The sequence below is a fragment of the Sus scrofa genome, chromosome 4 (assembly GCF_054392235.1).
Source record: "Sus scrofa isolate SSC_HxYL_T2T_F1_AM1 chromosome 4, Sscrofa_HxYL_maternal_Yorkshire_Landrace_v2.0, whole genome shotgun sequence".
NCBI classification, from domain to species: Eukaryota; Metazoa; Chordata; class Mammalia; order Artiodactyla; family Suidae; genus Sus; species Sus scrofa.
The window spans coordinates 133,495,001-133,510,993 of record NC_139386.1 but is presented as its reverse complement, the minus strand read 5'-3'; the positions used below and the strand labels follow the sequence as shown (position 1 = coordinate 133,510,993).

At 47.4% G+C, this 15,993-nt stretch overlaps 2 protein-coding genes across 3 annotated transcripts in view; both read right to left on the bottom strand.

Moving 5' to 3' along the window:
• Positions 1 to 6,602, bottom strand: part of LOC106510246 (uncharacterized) — a 433,353-nt gene extending 426,751 nt beyond the window's left edge. The window contains exon 1 of one of the 2 annotated variants that reach the window (XM_085024159.1): positions 5,716 to 6,602. In XM_085024159.1, the coding sequence (XP_084880285.1) occupies positions 5,716 to 5,748 (33 nt within the window). In that variant the 5' untranslated portion in view covers positions 5,749 to 6,602. The remainder of the gene's footprint in view (positions 1 to 5,715) is intronic. The other variant, XM_085024158.1, reaches the window with a different exon arrangement.
• The window catches only part of LOC146404283 (uncharacterized), a 462,942-nt gene that overhangs the window by 39,568 nt on the left and 407,381 nt on the right, over positions 1 to 15,993 (bottom strand). The gene's annotated exons all lie outside the window — the stretch shown is intronic.

Here is a 15,993-nt window from a genome sequence, read left to right as displayed (position 1 = left end):
ACTAAACAAGGTGATTTCTGAGCCCCCCTTCGGCAGTGTGATTCTTCGATGTTCCAAATATCATCACACATTACTACCTATAGTGAGAAACTTCGGAGAAGAGCTACAAATCTCCCATCTACCTTGTCCTGTGTAGACATAACCCATAAATGAATAATTGAAAATATTTTCTAAATTTACAAAAGGGGTAAATAATTGTCTACCAGAAAAGCCATCAGACACACAGTCTTCTCCTAAATCGTCACATGCAGGTGCTCCTACGAGATTCCTCCGAGGCGTGTGGGGGTCTCTGTTCCTAAAATCTCCACCTCAGATGAGTACATACCAGGAACTGGCAGCCGCTCCAGCGGCGCTTACGGAATGGATGTGCAGGAAGGCCATGCAGTGACCCAGGGCAGAATTCTAACCAGTGGCATCTTTACACTGACCCCGGAACCGGTCCACCGGGTGTTCGCCCTGGAAATCTGAGGGTGACATGTGGGAGGCCTACAGCCAGCAGGCTGCCGCCCACTCCGAAAGACACGCGGGCAGGACGGAAGCCGTGAAGTAGGGAGAGCCAGCGGCAGTAACTATCACACAGAAGCTGTGAGATAGAGAGAATGAGAGAGAGAAAAGCCACCAGCGAAGGCAGCAGGAAGAAGGGGAGAGGAACAGAGGGACACGCCAGGACCAAGGGGTCTGCCAGGAAGCCGCTTGGCCCGAGAGAGCTGCTACCCGCCGCTGGGACACTCTTGCACCTGGTGGCCCGGGTCTCAGAAGCCCACTGCTCCATCTCTCCAGTGAGCACCTGTTCTCCTGCACCGCGAGGGCAACCGCGGAGTGTCTCTCTCTTCACTGCCCAGAAAGCCTACGACGCACTCAGCAGGGCTGGAGCATCTCTCAGGAAACGGAAATTTAATGGGATCAGCAGGGAAGTGCAATGTATTTCCTTAGAGCGAATTCATATGCGTAACCTTTAAGCAGATATGTATATGACTCTCCACACACTTTGTATGTTATATACGCACGCAAAATTAAGAGTTATACTTTCTCTCATAGTTCAGGAATTCACAAAACAAAATCCCCATTAACAGCAGAGGATGGAAACTGAACGACGCTAAGACAGGCGGAAGTCAGAAAAGGAGCAAGAATTAGCACAAAGGTCAGAAAGGGTCTGACCCATATGAATTCTAGTCCTCGGGAACCTGCACAACAGGTAAGCTCAACATAGCAGCTGAGAGCAAAAGGCAGAGTCACCTGATATTACTAGGGGCCAAAATGGGTTGAAAGAACCTACATGTCCAAAGAACTCCTTTGCTGTCCTTGAGAAATAGGAGACCTCTGCTTTTAGACTGCTGATCCCACGCCACACATCTCACTGGCTGACCATCCATTGACTAGCACATGTCTTCACCATCTGCTACTCACGTGGTGTGTTTGTGCTGAGGGTCAGGTGTAGGCTGCCAGCCCGCGGAGCGTGGGCATTCAGGGACTGTCTGCAGAAGGAGGGGTACCTGCAGACGGCCAGGCACCACCGCGGCTGCGAGGATGAGACAGACACGGGCCATTGTGCAAAGAGCTGACAATCTAGGAAACAAGAAACTAAATCCTCAAGGCACAAGGCAGGTGTGATGACCTATGCCTTGGGGTGGCCGTCAGGTCTTGGCCAAGAGTAGGGATGACTTCACTGGCAGGGAGGAGAGAAGTTTTCGTGAAGGACTATTTCGAATGAGTCTTGGAAACCCAGTAGGTTCGTGCCAGGTGAAGACAGGGTACGAGGGCACAGGCATGGGGCCTACGCAAAGCACACCACACGGCTTGATGGATACCGTGTACGCGGAAGAGGGAGACGAGGCTAGAAGAGACACATCAGGTCCAAGCGTTCAGGTCCAGAGGCTAGGTGTGGAACAAGTTTGGTTTCTTTACCTAGAAGATTATAAGCAATTGTGAAGGCTTCAGAATAGAGAAATCACATAAAAATGAATCGCTATCATTTTAAGGGCTTATTCTGTGCTAATTCAATTTCATACAGTCATTACAACTTCATAACAAAATAGACTTTTTTATTCTTACTTTACCTAGAAGAAAACGAAGGCTCAGGTTGCTCCCAGAGCTTGCTCAGGCTCACAGAGCAAGTAGGTGAGCTGGATTCAAGATCAAGTCTGTCTAACTTTAAAACCTGTGGTCCTTCTAGACGTACAAACACAAGTGACTTCGGAGGCATAGAAACAACGTAAGGAAGTGAAGCGGGCTGAGCGTCAAACAACAGAGAGTGGGAGAAACGAGAGCAAACATAAGGCTTCAACTGAAAGGGGGAAATGTGCTCTCTGGGGAGTTCCCTCTGTGGCTCAGTAGATTAAGGAACCAATGTAGTCTCGGGTTTGATCCCTGGCCTTGCTCAGTGGGTTAAGGATCCAGCATTGCTGCAAGCTTTGGTGTCGGTCACAGATGCAGCACCGATCTAGCATTGCTGTGACTGTGGCATAGACTGGAAGCTGCAGCTCAGACTCAACCCCTAGTCCAGGAACTTCCACATGCCACAGGCGCAGCCTTAAAAAGAAAAAAAAAAAAAAAAGTGCATCTGCATGAGACCAAACAAAACTGCACTCAGGCTGGAACCAGAAATTTGTCCCCTCTGCTGAGGAAACTCCATTCTTTTTTTCTCTAATATGATGAGAAGTATGTTTCAAGACAAATAATCCACAGTTTGATGAAGATGACACTGGTCAAGACAGAGGAGAGTGGCAGGAAGACCAGTTTAATATCACCTCCCGCTTATTTCCAGATGAGAGAAAATAAATTTGGTGGCCCGGAGAGAAAAGGGCACATGTGACATTACCGAGGCCAGGCACGGGTCTTTAAGGTTGGGAATGAGAGGAGGAAGCTAAGGCAGGATTCGGCTCCTCCCTTGTTTCCAGTCATTTGTCCCCCAAGGCACATTTTCTTAGACCCTCAATCTCCAAGTGCCAGACCCAGCACCTGCTGAAAGTTTCCCAAGATTTCAAACTCAAAAAACAAACAAAAACTATTTGTGTATGTGGAGTCTTCACTGAAGATTTGATGAAAAAAATAAGAGGAAAGTTCCTTATATTTGCACAGCAAGGTAGTCGCAGCCTTCAAAAAAAAAAAAAAAAAAATCCTCAAACATACTTACCTTACCTGGTCCGCTCTCTCCCACACCTGCTTTAGATTTATCTAGAATTTTACTTTGCCGACTCTCTCCTCACCCTCCCACGTAGTCTCTAGCCTTGTTAGCATCGATCTCCCATTTCCAGATTTTTCCCCTGAGAATTTAAAATGTATCAGCCCTTCATTAGGTTCAACTGAGACCTCTCGGGCACAAATTTAAAGAGGTGCGGTGGTGCACGTGCCAGGCCTGCGAGGAAGTGCCGCCCTCAAGTTTGAGGCATCTCGCTTGCTTCCCGCAAGCCCTGGCCCTGCATGTCTAGCAACTGATGATACAGTTCTCGTTTGGTGTATCCATTACTTAGCGCCTGCATTCCGCCTCTGGAATATAAGGACAGAAATTCCCAGCTGCTACATTCAAGGATACATTTTTGAGCGCCTGACTCAGTGCCTGGAGCAATACCAGCGCTCAATGAATGTCCGAGGAGCCAAAGAGGGTGGTACGGTCCAGAAAGATCGCCTAAGCCGCACGTCAATCATATCACTTGGAGATTATAAGGGGGGGTCAAAGATCTGGGAATACAGTGACCATGATGCTTTCAAAAGCTCAGTCGAGGTCAGACGCCAGGATGAAGGGGTTTAAAGAATGACGGTCCACTGTGCAGAAACCAACAGCAACATGGTGACGCGGAGGTGGTAACATCAGCATCACAGAGCTGCTCCCGGGGTTTCTCAGGGAAGGAAGCTGAGAACCAAGACCTTCACGCCGTAGGGCCAGGCTGCTCCAAGGTGTGTAAGGAGAGGGGAACCCGAGCCTTACAGACAGGAAGGAGAGATCCAGAGGGGACGGAGTTGTTGAAGATGCAAGAGACAAGTGACGACCGGTTCTGAGAGAGGCAGGGTGAACGGGAGGAGGAAATGGGCAGACGCGAAGAGATTTACGAAAGCAGTCACTGTGCACAGCGCCTGCATGCGACACCTGCCCGGGAGACAATCGCACGGCCTATGAGTTCTCGCTCCTGCACTGAAGGCAGGCTTACGGCAAGGAGGCATCTGAACTAACCAAACTGGAGACCAGAGCCCCCCCCCCCCGGGGGGGGGTCACAGAAAACAGGCAAAAGCGGGTGAAAGACCAAAGAGGAGTCGAGTCTAAAGGTGAACGCGAGCGGGATGACCAACCAGTGCCATCCCACGGGCGGTCCTTGCAGTTCTTAACGAAGGACCCCCAGCTTCCGCAGCCATGAAGACAGCCACCAACAATCTACACGGGCCCCTCCAGTTGTAAGCTAGACTTTCCACCGCCGCCGTGAATGGGGGCTCTGATCTTGAGGAATTTGGAAAACAGGGTGGAAATAAGAGAGTGAGAGAGGCAAGTTTCCTCAGGGTCTGCAGCCAGCTAGAGGGATATTCAAAATCACATTTCAGACGAAGTACGAGCCTGGGCAGTATATGCACCTGGTGCCCTCGAATCCCAGGGAACGTTAATTAGCCACTTGGGGCATGCTGTTACACTTCCTCTACCTTAGATGCACTGTGGGAAAAGGGCAAAACGCTGGAATCTCTTCTAGTAGGAATGGGATGAGCGTATACATTGGTTTCAAGCCCTGGTGTTCCACCCAAGTGAAAAGTGAAACTAGAAACACACGTGCCCTGAGGCTGCACCTGATTCACTCCTCGTTTTAATGCGGACCTCGAGCATGGCGATCCGGTCTGCTCTTGCACAGCAGGACTCACTCGCTCTGTCCCCAGAGGGCTCATCATCCATAGTTTGCCCCAGAGGGCCCTGGTCCCTTTTCCCAGCATCTCAAAGGGCATGTCTGTCTGCCCCTGCCCCGCGAGTCGCTGGAAGATCCACCTACAGGCTGCATCGCTTAGTTATCTCAAACCGCCCCCCCCGGCACATTTTCATTGTTATAGCTTCAGACAATTCTAAGAGTGGTGAATTTCATTTCTATTGTACCAAAAACATTTAAAACCTAGGAACACTTCGAGTAAAACAAATATCATATGTATCCAAAGTAATCAACATCTCTTTCCAGGCTGACTCCAAATCTTTGTTCCTTCCTACAGACATTTTAATCAGGTGCAAGTGTTTTGTCTTTTAAAGCACAACCCAGCTAGCGTGCACACCATGAAGCGTAAGCACACACCGTTTTCAGCAAATCCTATTACTCTGTGAAGTTTCAGTCCACTAGCCACAGGTGTAGGAGGCAGTGGGTCTGCAGGCCTCAATCACATTCTCTTTTATTACGGGCTGTTTCGGCCAGCACGATCTATAACGAATGCTTTGGGTTTTGTGCTCTTTCAGAAGTCTCAGCCGGTGTCTCTGTGCTTTTCCCTGGGGTTCCTGAGAGCAGGAGAGCCTCGAGGAGGGGTTAACGAAATTGGAAAATATAAATAACAAATCAAAAATTACAATTGATTGGATAAACAATTTCCCTTAGTCTGTTTCTTAATAAGTGATCGATTTTATGATCAATATTCATTATTTCCCAGAACATACCAAACTGCTTATTGAACAAATGAATGGCTGAAACTACAATGACACAGAATCAGAAAGGTGAAGCAATTTCGTTAATAACATGGGTTGAACAGACTGTCTCATCTTACCTGGTCGTTCCACGTCAATGCACTTTTCTGCATAGCCCTTTGGAAGAAGGCTGAAGTTCAGGAAAGCAGGGGAGGTAACTCATTACTCATTAAAAGAAAGGGGTTATGGGAGCACGTGTTTATACGGGTGAGGGCTGAGCTGCCGTTTGTGCTGGGCTGTCTTTTGTCTGTTGATCATAAATTCTCCAAGCTGCCAGACCAGGCTCTCCCTAAAGGCGCTGCCTTTTGAATCCGGTGCGTTGCACGGAGGGGAGAGAGTTAGAAAACTCAGAGCACATTCACGTTCCAGAGATATTTTTATGAAAATTCAGGAACGCGACTGATACACATTTGAGGTGAAGCTCTCAGGCTAAACCCGCTACCTGGTCGCCAGCCCGGTCATCCTGCTCTTCCGCCTGCCTGTCCGAGGATACCTTTCAAAGCGCTTCACTGAACACCGCCTACCCCGATCTCCGGTTTCGGACATCCAGGCCCTTCTGCTCTGGTTCCTCCCCTTCGCCATCTCGAAATAATACGATGACCAAGAGGTTTACAGATGGCTGTCCTGTGCCTCATTTTCAGTGATTTCCAATAGTCTTGTGTACATGAAAAGAGATTATGAAGAAACGCAATTGCCCTGGCAGCTGGTATTCACACTAACTTCAGCAAATTGCTGACACTCATGTGTGAACAAGCTGCAACATCTCGCAGAAGCGGCCAGCGGGATCCCTCACCTGGTGAGGGCCGGGGTTCCAGGCGGGCCTCCGGCTCTGGCGGCTGCAGCTTCGCTGCCCCTTTGCAGCCTGCAGATGAGTGAGGAACCACGGCAGCTTGTGAATCCCTTTGGGGCTCTTCCTGCTCACGGCTCATCCCCCAGTCCCCGAGTGTCTACATAACCAATGCCTAACTACCCAGCTCCACGGGCAATGCTGGACTGATCAATTATGAAAGCAACAAATGATTAACTAGTTAAGCAAAGCAAAACAAAACATGAAAAGAAAAAAAAACAAAAACAAAAACAAAACCCAACACTTTTACTTACGTAAAGTCAGTCATCCAAGGCTTATCCAAACTACTTAGGAAAATCTCATTAAATCAAGCTCCTCTAATTAGAAAATGGATAATTCTGACAGGAGCAAAGCTCCAGTTTACCTTTGTACTTCTGAAAAAAAATATTTTTGCGAACCAAAGGAATAACATAAACAAGGCTTCATCACTTTGTACATCTCAAGTTCTAGGGTGGCTTCGGCGTTCTCCTGTGTATCCTGCCAGCAAGTTGTCATCCTTCACACCGTCTATAAACCTCCACGTACAGAAAGCACTCAAAGCTTTAACTGTAAACACATCCTTATCTACCACTAAAGACGGTCTGGGAAAGATTTTACTAGGTAACATAATTGGAGCCTAGCTGTAATTAAGGCTATTTTAATATATGCATAAATGGCTCATCTATATCGCCTCATCAGGAACTCATATAAGTAAAATTTCCAACAAGCGAAGCTTCCGACTTTAAGCAGCAGTATTTGTTTTCATGAGGGAGGTGCGGCAAGGTTGTTAATGGGGCTGAGGCCCAGTCTACTGCCTCCTCGCTGGGCGATTGAGAGGTTTTTGCCTCAGTTCCTCATCTGTAAGATGGGGAGAATGAAGGCAACGCTTCAAAATGCTGTTCTCAAGATTTAATGAGACGATGATGCATAAAGTCTTTAGAGCAATGTTTGTTCCATAGTAAGTGCTCAATGAGGGCAAATCACTAGCATTTAATCCTTTCGGAAAGAACCTAAAATACACGGCACAATTACCTTCTTGAGCAAACAGAATGCACTGACCCATTCTTCTTATTCAAAGTGGCCACCACGAAAATAACTCTGTTACGCTTTAGGGACCACTTTTTCCTTTATGATGTTCAAACGATCATCCTTCTAGTTCCCTGAATAGTTCTTTTCCTCCCTCTTCTCATCGGCGTTCATTATCTGCTGTCAACGTGTCCCAGGTGATTCTAAGAAAGTGCCTCATCTCATGTCCAGGGATGCAGATGGGGTTCTGTAAGTACCGCAAGACTCTCCTCGGCAGCACACGACCTGTCCTTTCTGGGAGGTTTTTTCCTGCACGTCAGTAAGATCTTGTCTATGGTCCGAATTTCAGCGTCTAACTTGGATGACTGACTTTGCTGGATGCCTGGGTTCGCCGTAAGTACAGAGCTGTTCTATTTAGGACCCTAGATATACATTCACTTAAGGCCCCTCGTCCATCATTTTCACTGAGATTGATCCCCACCCCCGTTGAAGGCATTTTATAGAATTGACGGCTGAATCCTGAGCTCCTTTTAACGGGTGCAGGGCACCGTCATGAGAGTCGTGTGTCTGGATTCCGTGGAGAGGGATGACTTGGGACTGGACTGTTTTCAGCTCCTCTCCAGCCCGCCTTCCACCCGTGACGGAGAGCAATCTGAAAAGCATCACGTTTGGGGGTCTGGGGGGCAGAATCTTTACCCAGTCTTTCATCATCTCATCTGAATTCTCTGAAATAAGGCTCACGTTAGAAAAATGAGATCTGGAGAACTGTTGACAGCAACGTCTCCAAGCATGGTGAGTGCGTATTCCTCTAATAAGTTTTCATCCATCAGCATCAGACTCGGCGCAGAGTAGAGACTTTTATCTTACGTGAGCTACACGGAGGATTTTTTTTCATCTCATGGAGTGTAACATAAGCTGATGTGGCACTCAGGACTTACGGAAAATAGATGTGTTTTCACTCATCAAGGGAAAACACGTTTTCTCCAGGTAGATGTTAAGAGACACACAGGCTCTAAAAGGTCCTCTTATGAAATGCCCATCTTTGTCCTCTCCACGGCAAGTGTAAAGGAACCATCATCTAACTACGTTATCTGATGGGCTCCTTGGGGATGGGGAATACAAGTCGTGCTGTGTCTGGTGGCAGCGATGCAGGGAACGGGTGGGGGGTAACCAAGAAGAACGTGGAGGAACCAGAGGGGGAAACAGCAACATCCTCCCAAATTAAACTAATACCGTGGGCAAAATGAAATCCTCTCCTTCTGCTGCCAGGCTCAAAACAGAGGAAGAGGGAGGCGGGTCCCAGGGCCAGGAGCGTGTTCCCGGGAGGATTTACGGAGTCTCCGAAGACTCGGGTTTGGCCACCACCCCGGCGCCCTGGCGAGCGACGTCCTGAACGATTCCCCTGAAAGCAAGCCCCCCCCCCGCTGGCACTGCCCCCTGAAGAGCAAGTGCACCTGCACGTCCCGGACCTCAGAACCAAGGCCAGACCCCATGCACCTGTCGAGCTTGGGCAACGAGCCACCCAGGGCATGAGGCCATCCTTTGGGTTCCAGCAGCTGCCCCTTGACCCAACACCTCGCCCGTGGCTGGGGCCATGTCCAGGTGCCAGGCTGAGGCCTGGCTGCGCCTTGAGCCAACACAGCTCCTTCTGGTGGGCCCACTACAGAGAGACCCTCGGAACCGGAACGTTAAGAGGACAGCCGTTCAGAACTCTCGCCACAGCTGTGGCAAAGGCCCAGGACGTACGTCTCCCTCTGCCAGCCTCCCAGTTTGGGACATTATCGTCTCAGTCTCGCCCTGAATTCCGATAACCACCCACCACCTTCAAGGGCCAAGTATATTTACTCCCTTCATGTTCTCACCCTATCAAAATCTGTTTTCTGAAAAGCTGAATTAATTCAGACTGAGTGACATAATTTCTCCAAGGACTTCCATCACCCAAGGAGATTTGCATTGTAAGAGGATCCGTGCTATAAAGGCCGCTTCTAATCTGGGGTGTGGACGGATAGACTGGGGTAGAGACAGAAAACACTTCTTCTATTTGCACGTATTTTTACGTGAAAGACGAAAAGGTGGACGAACGCCTCATGCAGACAGGCTCCGGGATCCCCACTCAGTGCGCCTTTCGAGTGGTCGCGTACCACGCAGGTGACACACGGTATCCCAGGAGAGAACGGGACGTCCGGTGTGGACGGGTCCACGGGGCTGCCAACGGCCTTCCTCCCTCTGCGGGGTGTGCTGCTCGCAGGGTTCACTTAAGCAGGTGTGCACGCCACGTGATTATCAAGTCGTAACTAAACGAAGCCTCACAAAATGCATGAGAAGACTTAAAAATTTATGCAAAAAAAATCTTTTCATTGGCATCACTCACAAGCTGTTACAGCCAAAAGTTGCAGCTGAAAGCGTCAAAGTGCTACTGGATGAACAACAGCCATGGCAACCACGAAACCCTTTACAGAGGAGAGAAATCCTCCTAATTTCCCACAACGAGACAGAAGGGCCGTGAAACACTCTGAACCGCACAAAACTTCGCTAATGACCTCACGACCAAGAACTAGACGATCTCGAGACACAGGCTTTTCTTGTCCAACAAGTACGAATTTGCTGACTTTTATTTGGAAAGAAAACACACTTGATCTGGCCTTGAATATTTAACTGGATGTCTCAACCACGGATGAGAAACCCTGTATTAAAAACAAAAACGAAAAAAACTTAGGCTATGGAAAGAATATTTAAAAACTGGTGTTTAGACTCATTTCCATCTCAGCATTGTTTTACTCCTGAAAATGATGTGTCTGTCACCTGCAAAAAGCTCTCAGATCTTCAAACTTCTTCACCACTTGAAAACAGAATATTGTAACCTGTTTAAAAATCCTCCAGGGTAAAACTCTCAGAGGAATTTCAATCCATTTGTTAAAAATATAAGACTGTATACCTTCTCGTTAGTTTGCAAAGACAAACGGAGTAGCATGAAGAAAGATGGACACGTGCATGCAGGGGGCAACACGATGCCCACGTGATGTGGAGGAGACAGAAAACGGGGTGCCACAAACTGCTAAGTGCCGGCACAACGACTTGGGGCCCCACAAACTGCTAAGTGCCGGCACAACGACTTTTTTCACTTTTACCTGTATTCTCTAATGAAGTGTTCCTTTTACCCACAGCAGATATTAAAACAGAATTTTAAAATAAGCGGAACTTAGAACCAGATCAAGGGGCATCAAAAATATCAAACTAAGATGATGATTTTTGAATTACAACTGATCACAGTCACAATAGCAATTCTGTGAAAGTAGGAGGCTTTGTACCATCACTAGATCAAGTATTTCACACGTGTCTCCTCCAGTTAAAATGTTTGCACATGTTCTATTATGGATGAACATATGTATGCAAGAGTCCATCATTTATAAATCAATACATATGCATATTTTGGAATAAGTACTCAAAAAGTTTATCGATGTGATGCATGATTTTAGAAATTTGGACAACTGCTTTTAGGAGGTTCAATGTGCTTTCCTTCTATCCCTTGCAATACAATTTCTTGGGTAGAATTTCAAATTTTAGTAAATAAGTGAATGCCGTGGGCCCGGGACGGTCTTTCCTTTCGCCTCTGGAAGTGTGTTTGGAGTCCACCTGGGTGTAAAGCAGTCCTTGGCACTGTCCCACCTCAAGGCCAACCTCGATTAGCGTGGCGGGGCTAGCAGATATTAACAAAAGCTTGTACAATTGGGTGAGTGGTTACCTTAAGTTCAAAAATGTGACATTTCTAGGTATTCATTTTTTTAAAAAGAGCTTTCTTGAGTTCCTACAGGCTCTGCCCCAGATTCCAGAGAAACAGTGTTGCTTTAAAATTCACCCATTCTGGGAAGAAGTAGACACAGCTCATTTCTTCGCCTGGGGAGCCCCACTAGCACCCCATCTGAGAAATAAGCCATGGAGCCCTCTGTGAAACAGCTACACACATTGCATTTGCAATGTATCTTTAAATTGCAGGAGCAGAAGTGCACCTGTGATTTTAAAATATTCCTAACAGTGTCCTCTGGATACGCTCCACCTTCAGCTACAAACATTCTGTCGGCAAATGCTATTCCAGTCACTCTATTTCCTTCCTCGGTCCTTCTGTTCCTCTGCCCACACGTTTCACGGAACTACCAGAAGCCACCAGGCAGGCAGCTGCCACAGAGCACCAAGCGCGGATGATGATTTTAACGTCGTGGGGTACATTTTCCAAGTGCCCGCAAACGCGGAATCCAAGAAAAGTAGAAATTCTGACAAGCACACGACACGGGCAAGAGGGCGGATTCGACTCTGCTCCCTGTTACACGAAAGGGCAACTCTTTCAAGAGCTGGTTTGTGTACTGGTGATTCCGAAATACTTTCCCTGAAAACGCCCTGGCTAAATAGCTCCGACCTTTCCTCCAGTCCCGAGAAAGTACCCAAACTCTGTAAAACTGGCTTTCCTGCTGCAGGACACTCCCTGAGAGGGGGGCCCTGTGAGTCTGCCTCTTGTCTGCAGGCTCCTTCTCTCCGACGTTGCAAAGAAACACTCCTATCAGAACTTAATTAGAAGCAATGCAAAACGACAAGGCCACTGTCAAAGGGTGGATACGGTTTGTAGAGAAAGTATAAAGAACTACACCAACCAAACTCATTATCACACTTTTGCCACACAGAGGGCCGAGAGAGCAGTGCCATCGGGAAGGGTGCCCTCCAGCAGGAGTAGGCGCTGGATCTGAAGCTGAGGGGGTGGGTGATTGTGGAAAGTCTTTATACCTTTTGAGAGTCTTAACTGCAGTTTGTAACTGTGTGTGTGAGTGTGTGTGTGTGTGTGTGTGTGTGTGTGTGTGTGTGTGTGTGTGTGTGTCTTTCTTTTTAGGGCTGCACCAGCAGCATGGGGAAGTTCCCAGACCAGGGGTTGAATCAGAGCTGAAGCTGCCGGCCTGCACCACAGCCGTAGTGACGCCTCAGCTGAGGGCAACGCCGGATCCTTAATCCACTGAGTGACGCCAGGGATCGAACCCAAATCCTCACGGATATCAGCTGGATTCGTTAATGCTGAGCCATGGTGGGAACTCCCATAATACTTCTTTTAAAATGTTTCATTATAGTTGATTTATAATATCACGCCAGTTTCTGCTGTACAGCAAAGTGACCCAGTCATATGCACAGACACACATATCCCCTTTATTATATGAGCTTCCATCTCGGTCTCTCTCTCTTTTTTTTTTTTAATCCCTAATGCCCTCAACTCCCTGTGACACCGACCTTTTGTTACCTAAACCCTCAAGGTAAAGAGACTGAGTCCTGGAGTGAGATAAGCTGAAGTCAAAACCAGTTCCATCACTACCTAGGTTAGGCATTTTCTTTAATCAATCTGAACACTGGTTTTATTCATCTGAAAAAAAACACAGAAATCACAGTATCTCCTTCAAAGATGGCTGGAAGAAATTCATTAGGTCACGTATGCAAGAACCGAGCACCGTGCCTAGCGCGTGTGCAGTACCCAGCAAGCGTCCGCTCTCCGTAGCGACACTCTCTCAGGGACTCACCTACTCAGGAGCCACCCGCTCACATTCCCTGAGCAGCCCTTTCCATCTGCCTCCGAAGCAGCACACAGACTGCGACGAGAGCCCCAAGAGCTGTGAGCATCCGTCAGAGGAAAGTCATGCCCTCCAAGCCCAATTCCACATTCCCCAGTGTTTTAAGACAAACATCTTCCGCCTCAGAAAGCAGCCCATTGTATTAGTTTTAGCTTCAGGGATTAGGAAGGGATTGGCTCTGGTGCTGACGCTCCAGAAAGTGGTTTTATTTGACACTCATGCAGGAGCAGTTTCACGGGGAGCTGGACACCACACACATATGTTCAGGATGTTGGTTTTCCCACAATTCTTGACCTGATCAGGATGATAATTATACACACAGGTATACGATGACCAGAAACAGGTACCCACTATCAATGTCTTTCCCGGTCATAAACCAAGAACTTCTGCAGCACACAAGGCAACTTCTAAGAATCTCCCCTCAAGACAAAACTGCCCGGCCTTCGCCAATACGGCCTGCAGCCGACAGCCTCCTCGGACCCCTGAAAGGCCTCCCATGGAACAATGCAACCTCGACACACAACTGGATGCATCCAGCCCCTAAGCTGCCGTCGCTGCAGAGACCAGGCGGTTCTCCGCGGGAGGAGGACAGCAGCCCTGAGTGAGACCAAAGAGGTCATTTCCGCAGCATCGTCCGCCGCGTGGCTAGTTATCAGCACGGCTCAGGGAGCCGGGGGTGTGGGAGGTGGTCCAGGAGGGGCTTCAGAGCTTCTCCTAGAGACACACAGCTCACATCTGCCACCTGACCGCTGGCCCTGGCCAGTGAGCACAGCCAAGATGTGCTCTCCTCTCACTTGATGTTGCTCCCTCTCCTCGTGGTACTAAATTGACCCGTAGTGACTGTGGCAAGTTCATCTGACACACATTTGTCTCCAGGATGTGTGGACATGCTGCATTTCTCTTTGGAGCTGCCTAATGTAAGAACCTTTGGCAGGTATGACCTCTGGTTTCAAGATGTGGTTGATAAATGAAGGCGGCAACTCCTTTTATCTTTTAGGTTGATTACCCCTGATCTTTAAGATAAACGGATTCAATTATCACCACTGACTTTCAGCGCTCAGCCACAAGCCACACCAGTCCATCTCTGACGCTGCTTTGGGATCAGATGCTCCTGTATTCTGGCCCTTTATCCACGTAGGCTGTGGCTCCAGAGAGGTTTCCAAAACCCAAGGCTGCGTCCTTTTTAGAATCACTCTTTCCTTCTCGGCCTCTACTTGGTCCACGGCAGGAATACCCAACTGAATAAATGGAGTGTGTCCGCCACATTTTTTAGAAGACGTGCGCCTGCATAGCTGTCCTTCGTTTGTGATCTAGTCCTTCCAGACACTGAATGACATACCACTGTGCTCAGCTCAGAGACCCTCTGGACTGGGACATTTCGGATGAATGACGAGGAGGAGGTGGCGCCTCATTATCAAAGGCAGCACGGCCATCCCTCCCCAGATTCCGCCGCAGCTCCTCTCCGCCACTCAGCCTCCTCCTGAGCCCCGCTTCCCAGATCCAAGTCCAGGACTCATCCTTACTTTTGACTTTTTTGTATCCCGCATAACATACTGGGAGTCGGGACATCTTTTAATGACATAAAGATGAGACCCTGGTCTCAAGGAATTTTCATTTAAAAAAAAAAAAAAGCAGCTTAAATGCAAAGAAATTAATTTCAAACACATGAAACATAGGTTAAGGATTAAAACAAAAGATACGGTTTCATCTATAAACATGTCTTTAGGTCTCTTTTGAGGTAAAACGCCTATTGCGTTTCTGGATTGACTTCAAAATCATTCTGTTTTCTCCAAAAGCTCTGTTTAAGGGAAGCTCTATGTTGGTCTGAGCTCTTACACTTTTCAGATTCAAACTTAAGCAGACTGGCATATGGTGCATATACCATGCGTATAAATTTCTTATAAATTTCTAAGCGTGACACTTTCTTGAAAATTGACCTCAAAAAAAAAAAAAAAAAAAGGCATGGGAATGGGCCTGGTACTATGGCTAGCAAATAAAAACAACAAGTGCTTGATACATATGAAAGACGAATTCAAACCATTTTGTCATAAATCATAATTTACATTTTTCTATGAAAGACTGTACAAGAGGGAATGATTTTTTTTCTCGCATTAACTATAGAAATTCTAGCTCCAGGAAAAAAAAAAAAAAGGAACCTAGAGTCAGGGACACTTACAAATGTACCAAGAGGAGAACAGAAATACGGGCAAATTCTGTAAGAACAACCTGCAAGGGTGAACCTGTTACCACACACTTTCTTCAGAATTTCTATAGCACTCAGAGACCTGTTTTCACTGAGCAAAAATAAAAAATCATAGAAATGGCCTCTAAAAACATAAAATCCTCCCAAGAGAAAAAAATTAAGACACAGTCTTCCCCCAAGACCCTCTGGCGGCCATCTTGTTTGCCGGGCCAGCGCATACAGTTGGCAAACAGTTGGCACTTCTCGAACAATAGAGATGGGACGGGGAAACTCCGGACTAATGAAACACGTTAAATGAGCTCCCTAAATACTGGAACGAGCCTTTAATTTCTTTTTAATCAGGTGCTTATCATTTGTTAAATAAATTCCAAAGGCCCCAGGACTCCACCGCCCTTAAGACAGGCGAATCTCCCATTGCGAAGCAACACATATTAAATAGTTGCTAAACCTTGGTAAATACACTTTTAATAATTAATTCTAGAAGTATTTAACTTGTAGTAATATACCGGATATTTCAGCAATACTGTAATCCATGGGATATTGCCGAGGGATTTCTCAGATTAACACATTTGGGTCCCCGAGTCCCATCTGTATACCTCTCTCTGAATTAACAGCAGGTGATTCAACACATGGCCACCAGGCTCGGCGCGTCTGAGTGACCAGTGATTGTATTACCCTATCAGTGAGATCAAATCAGCGAAAT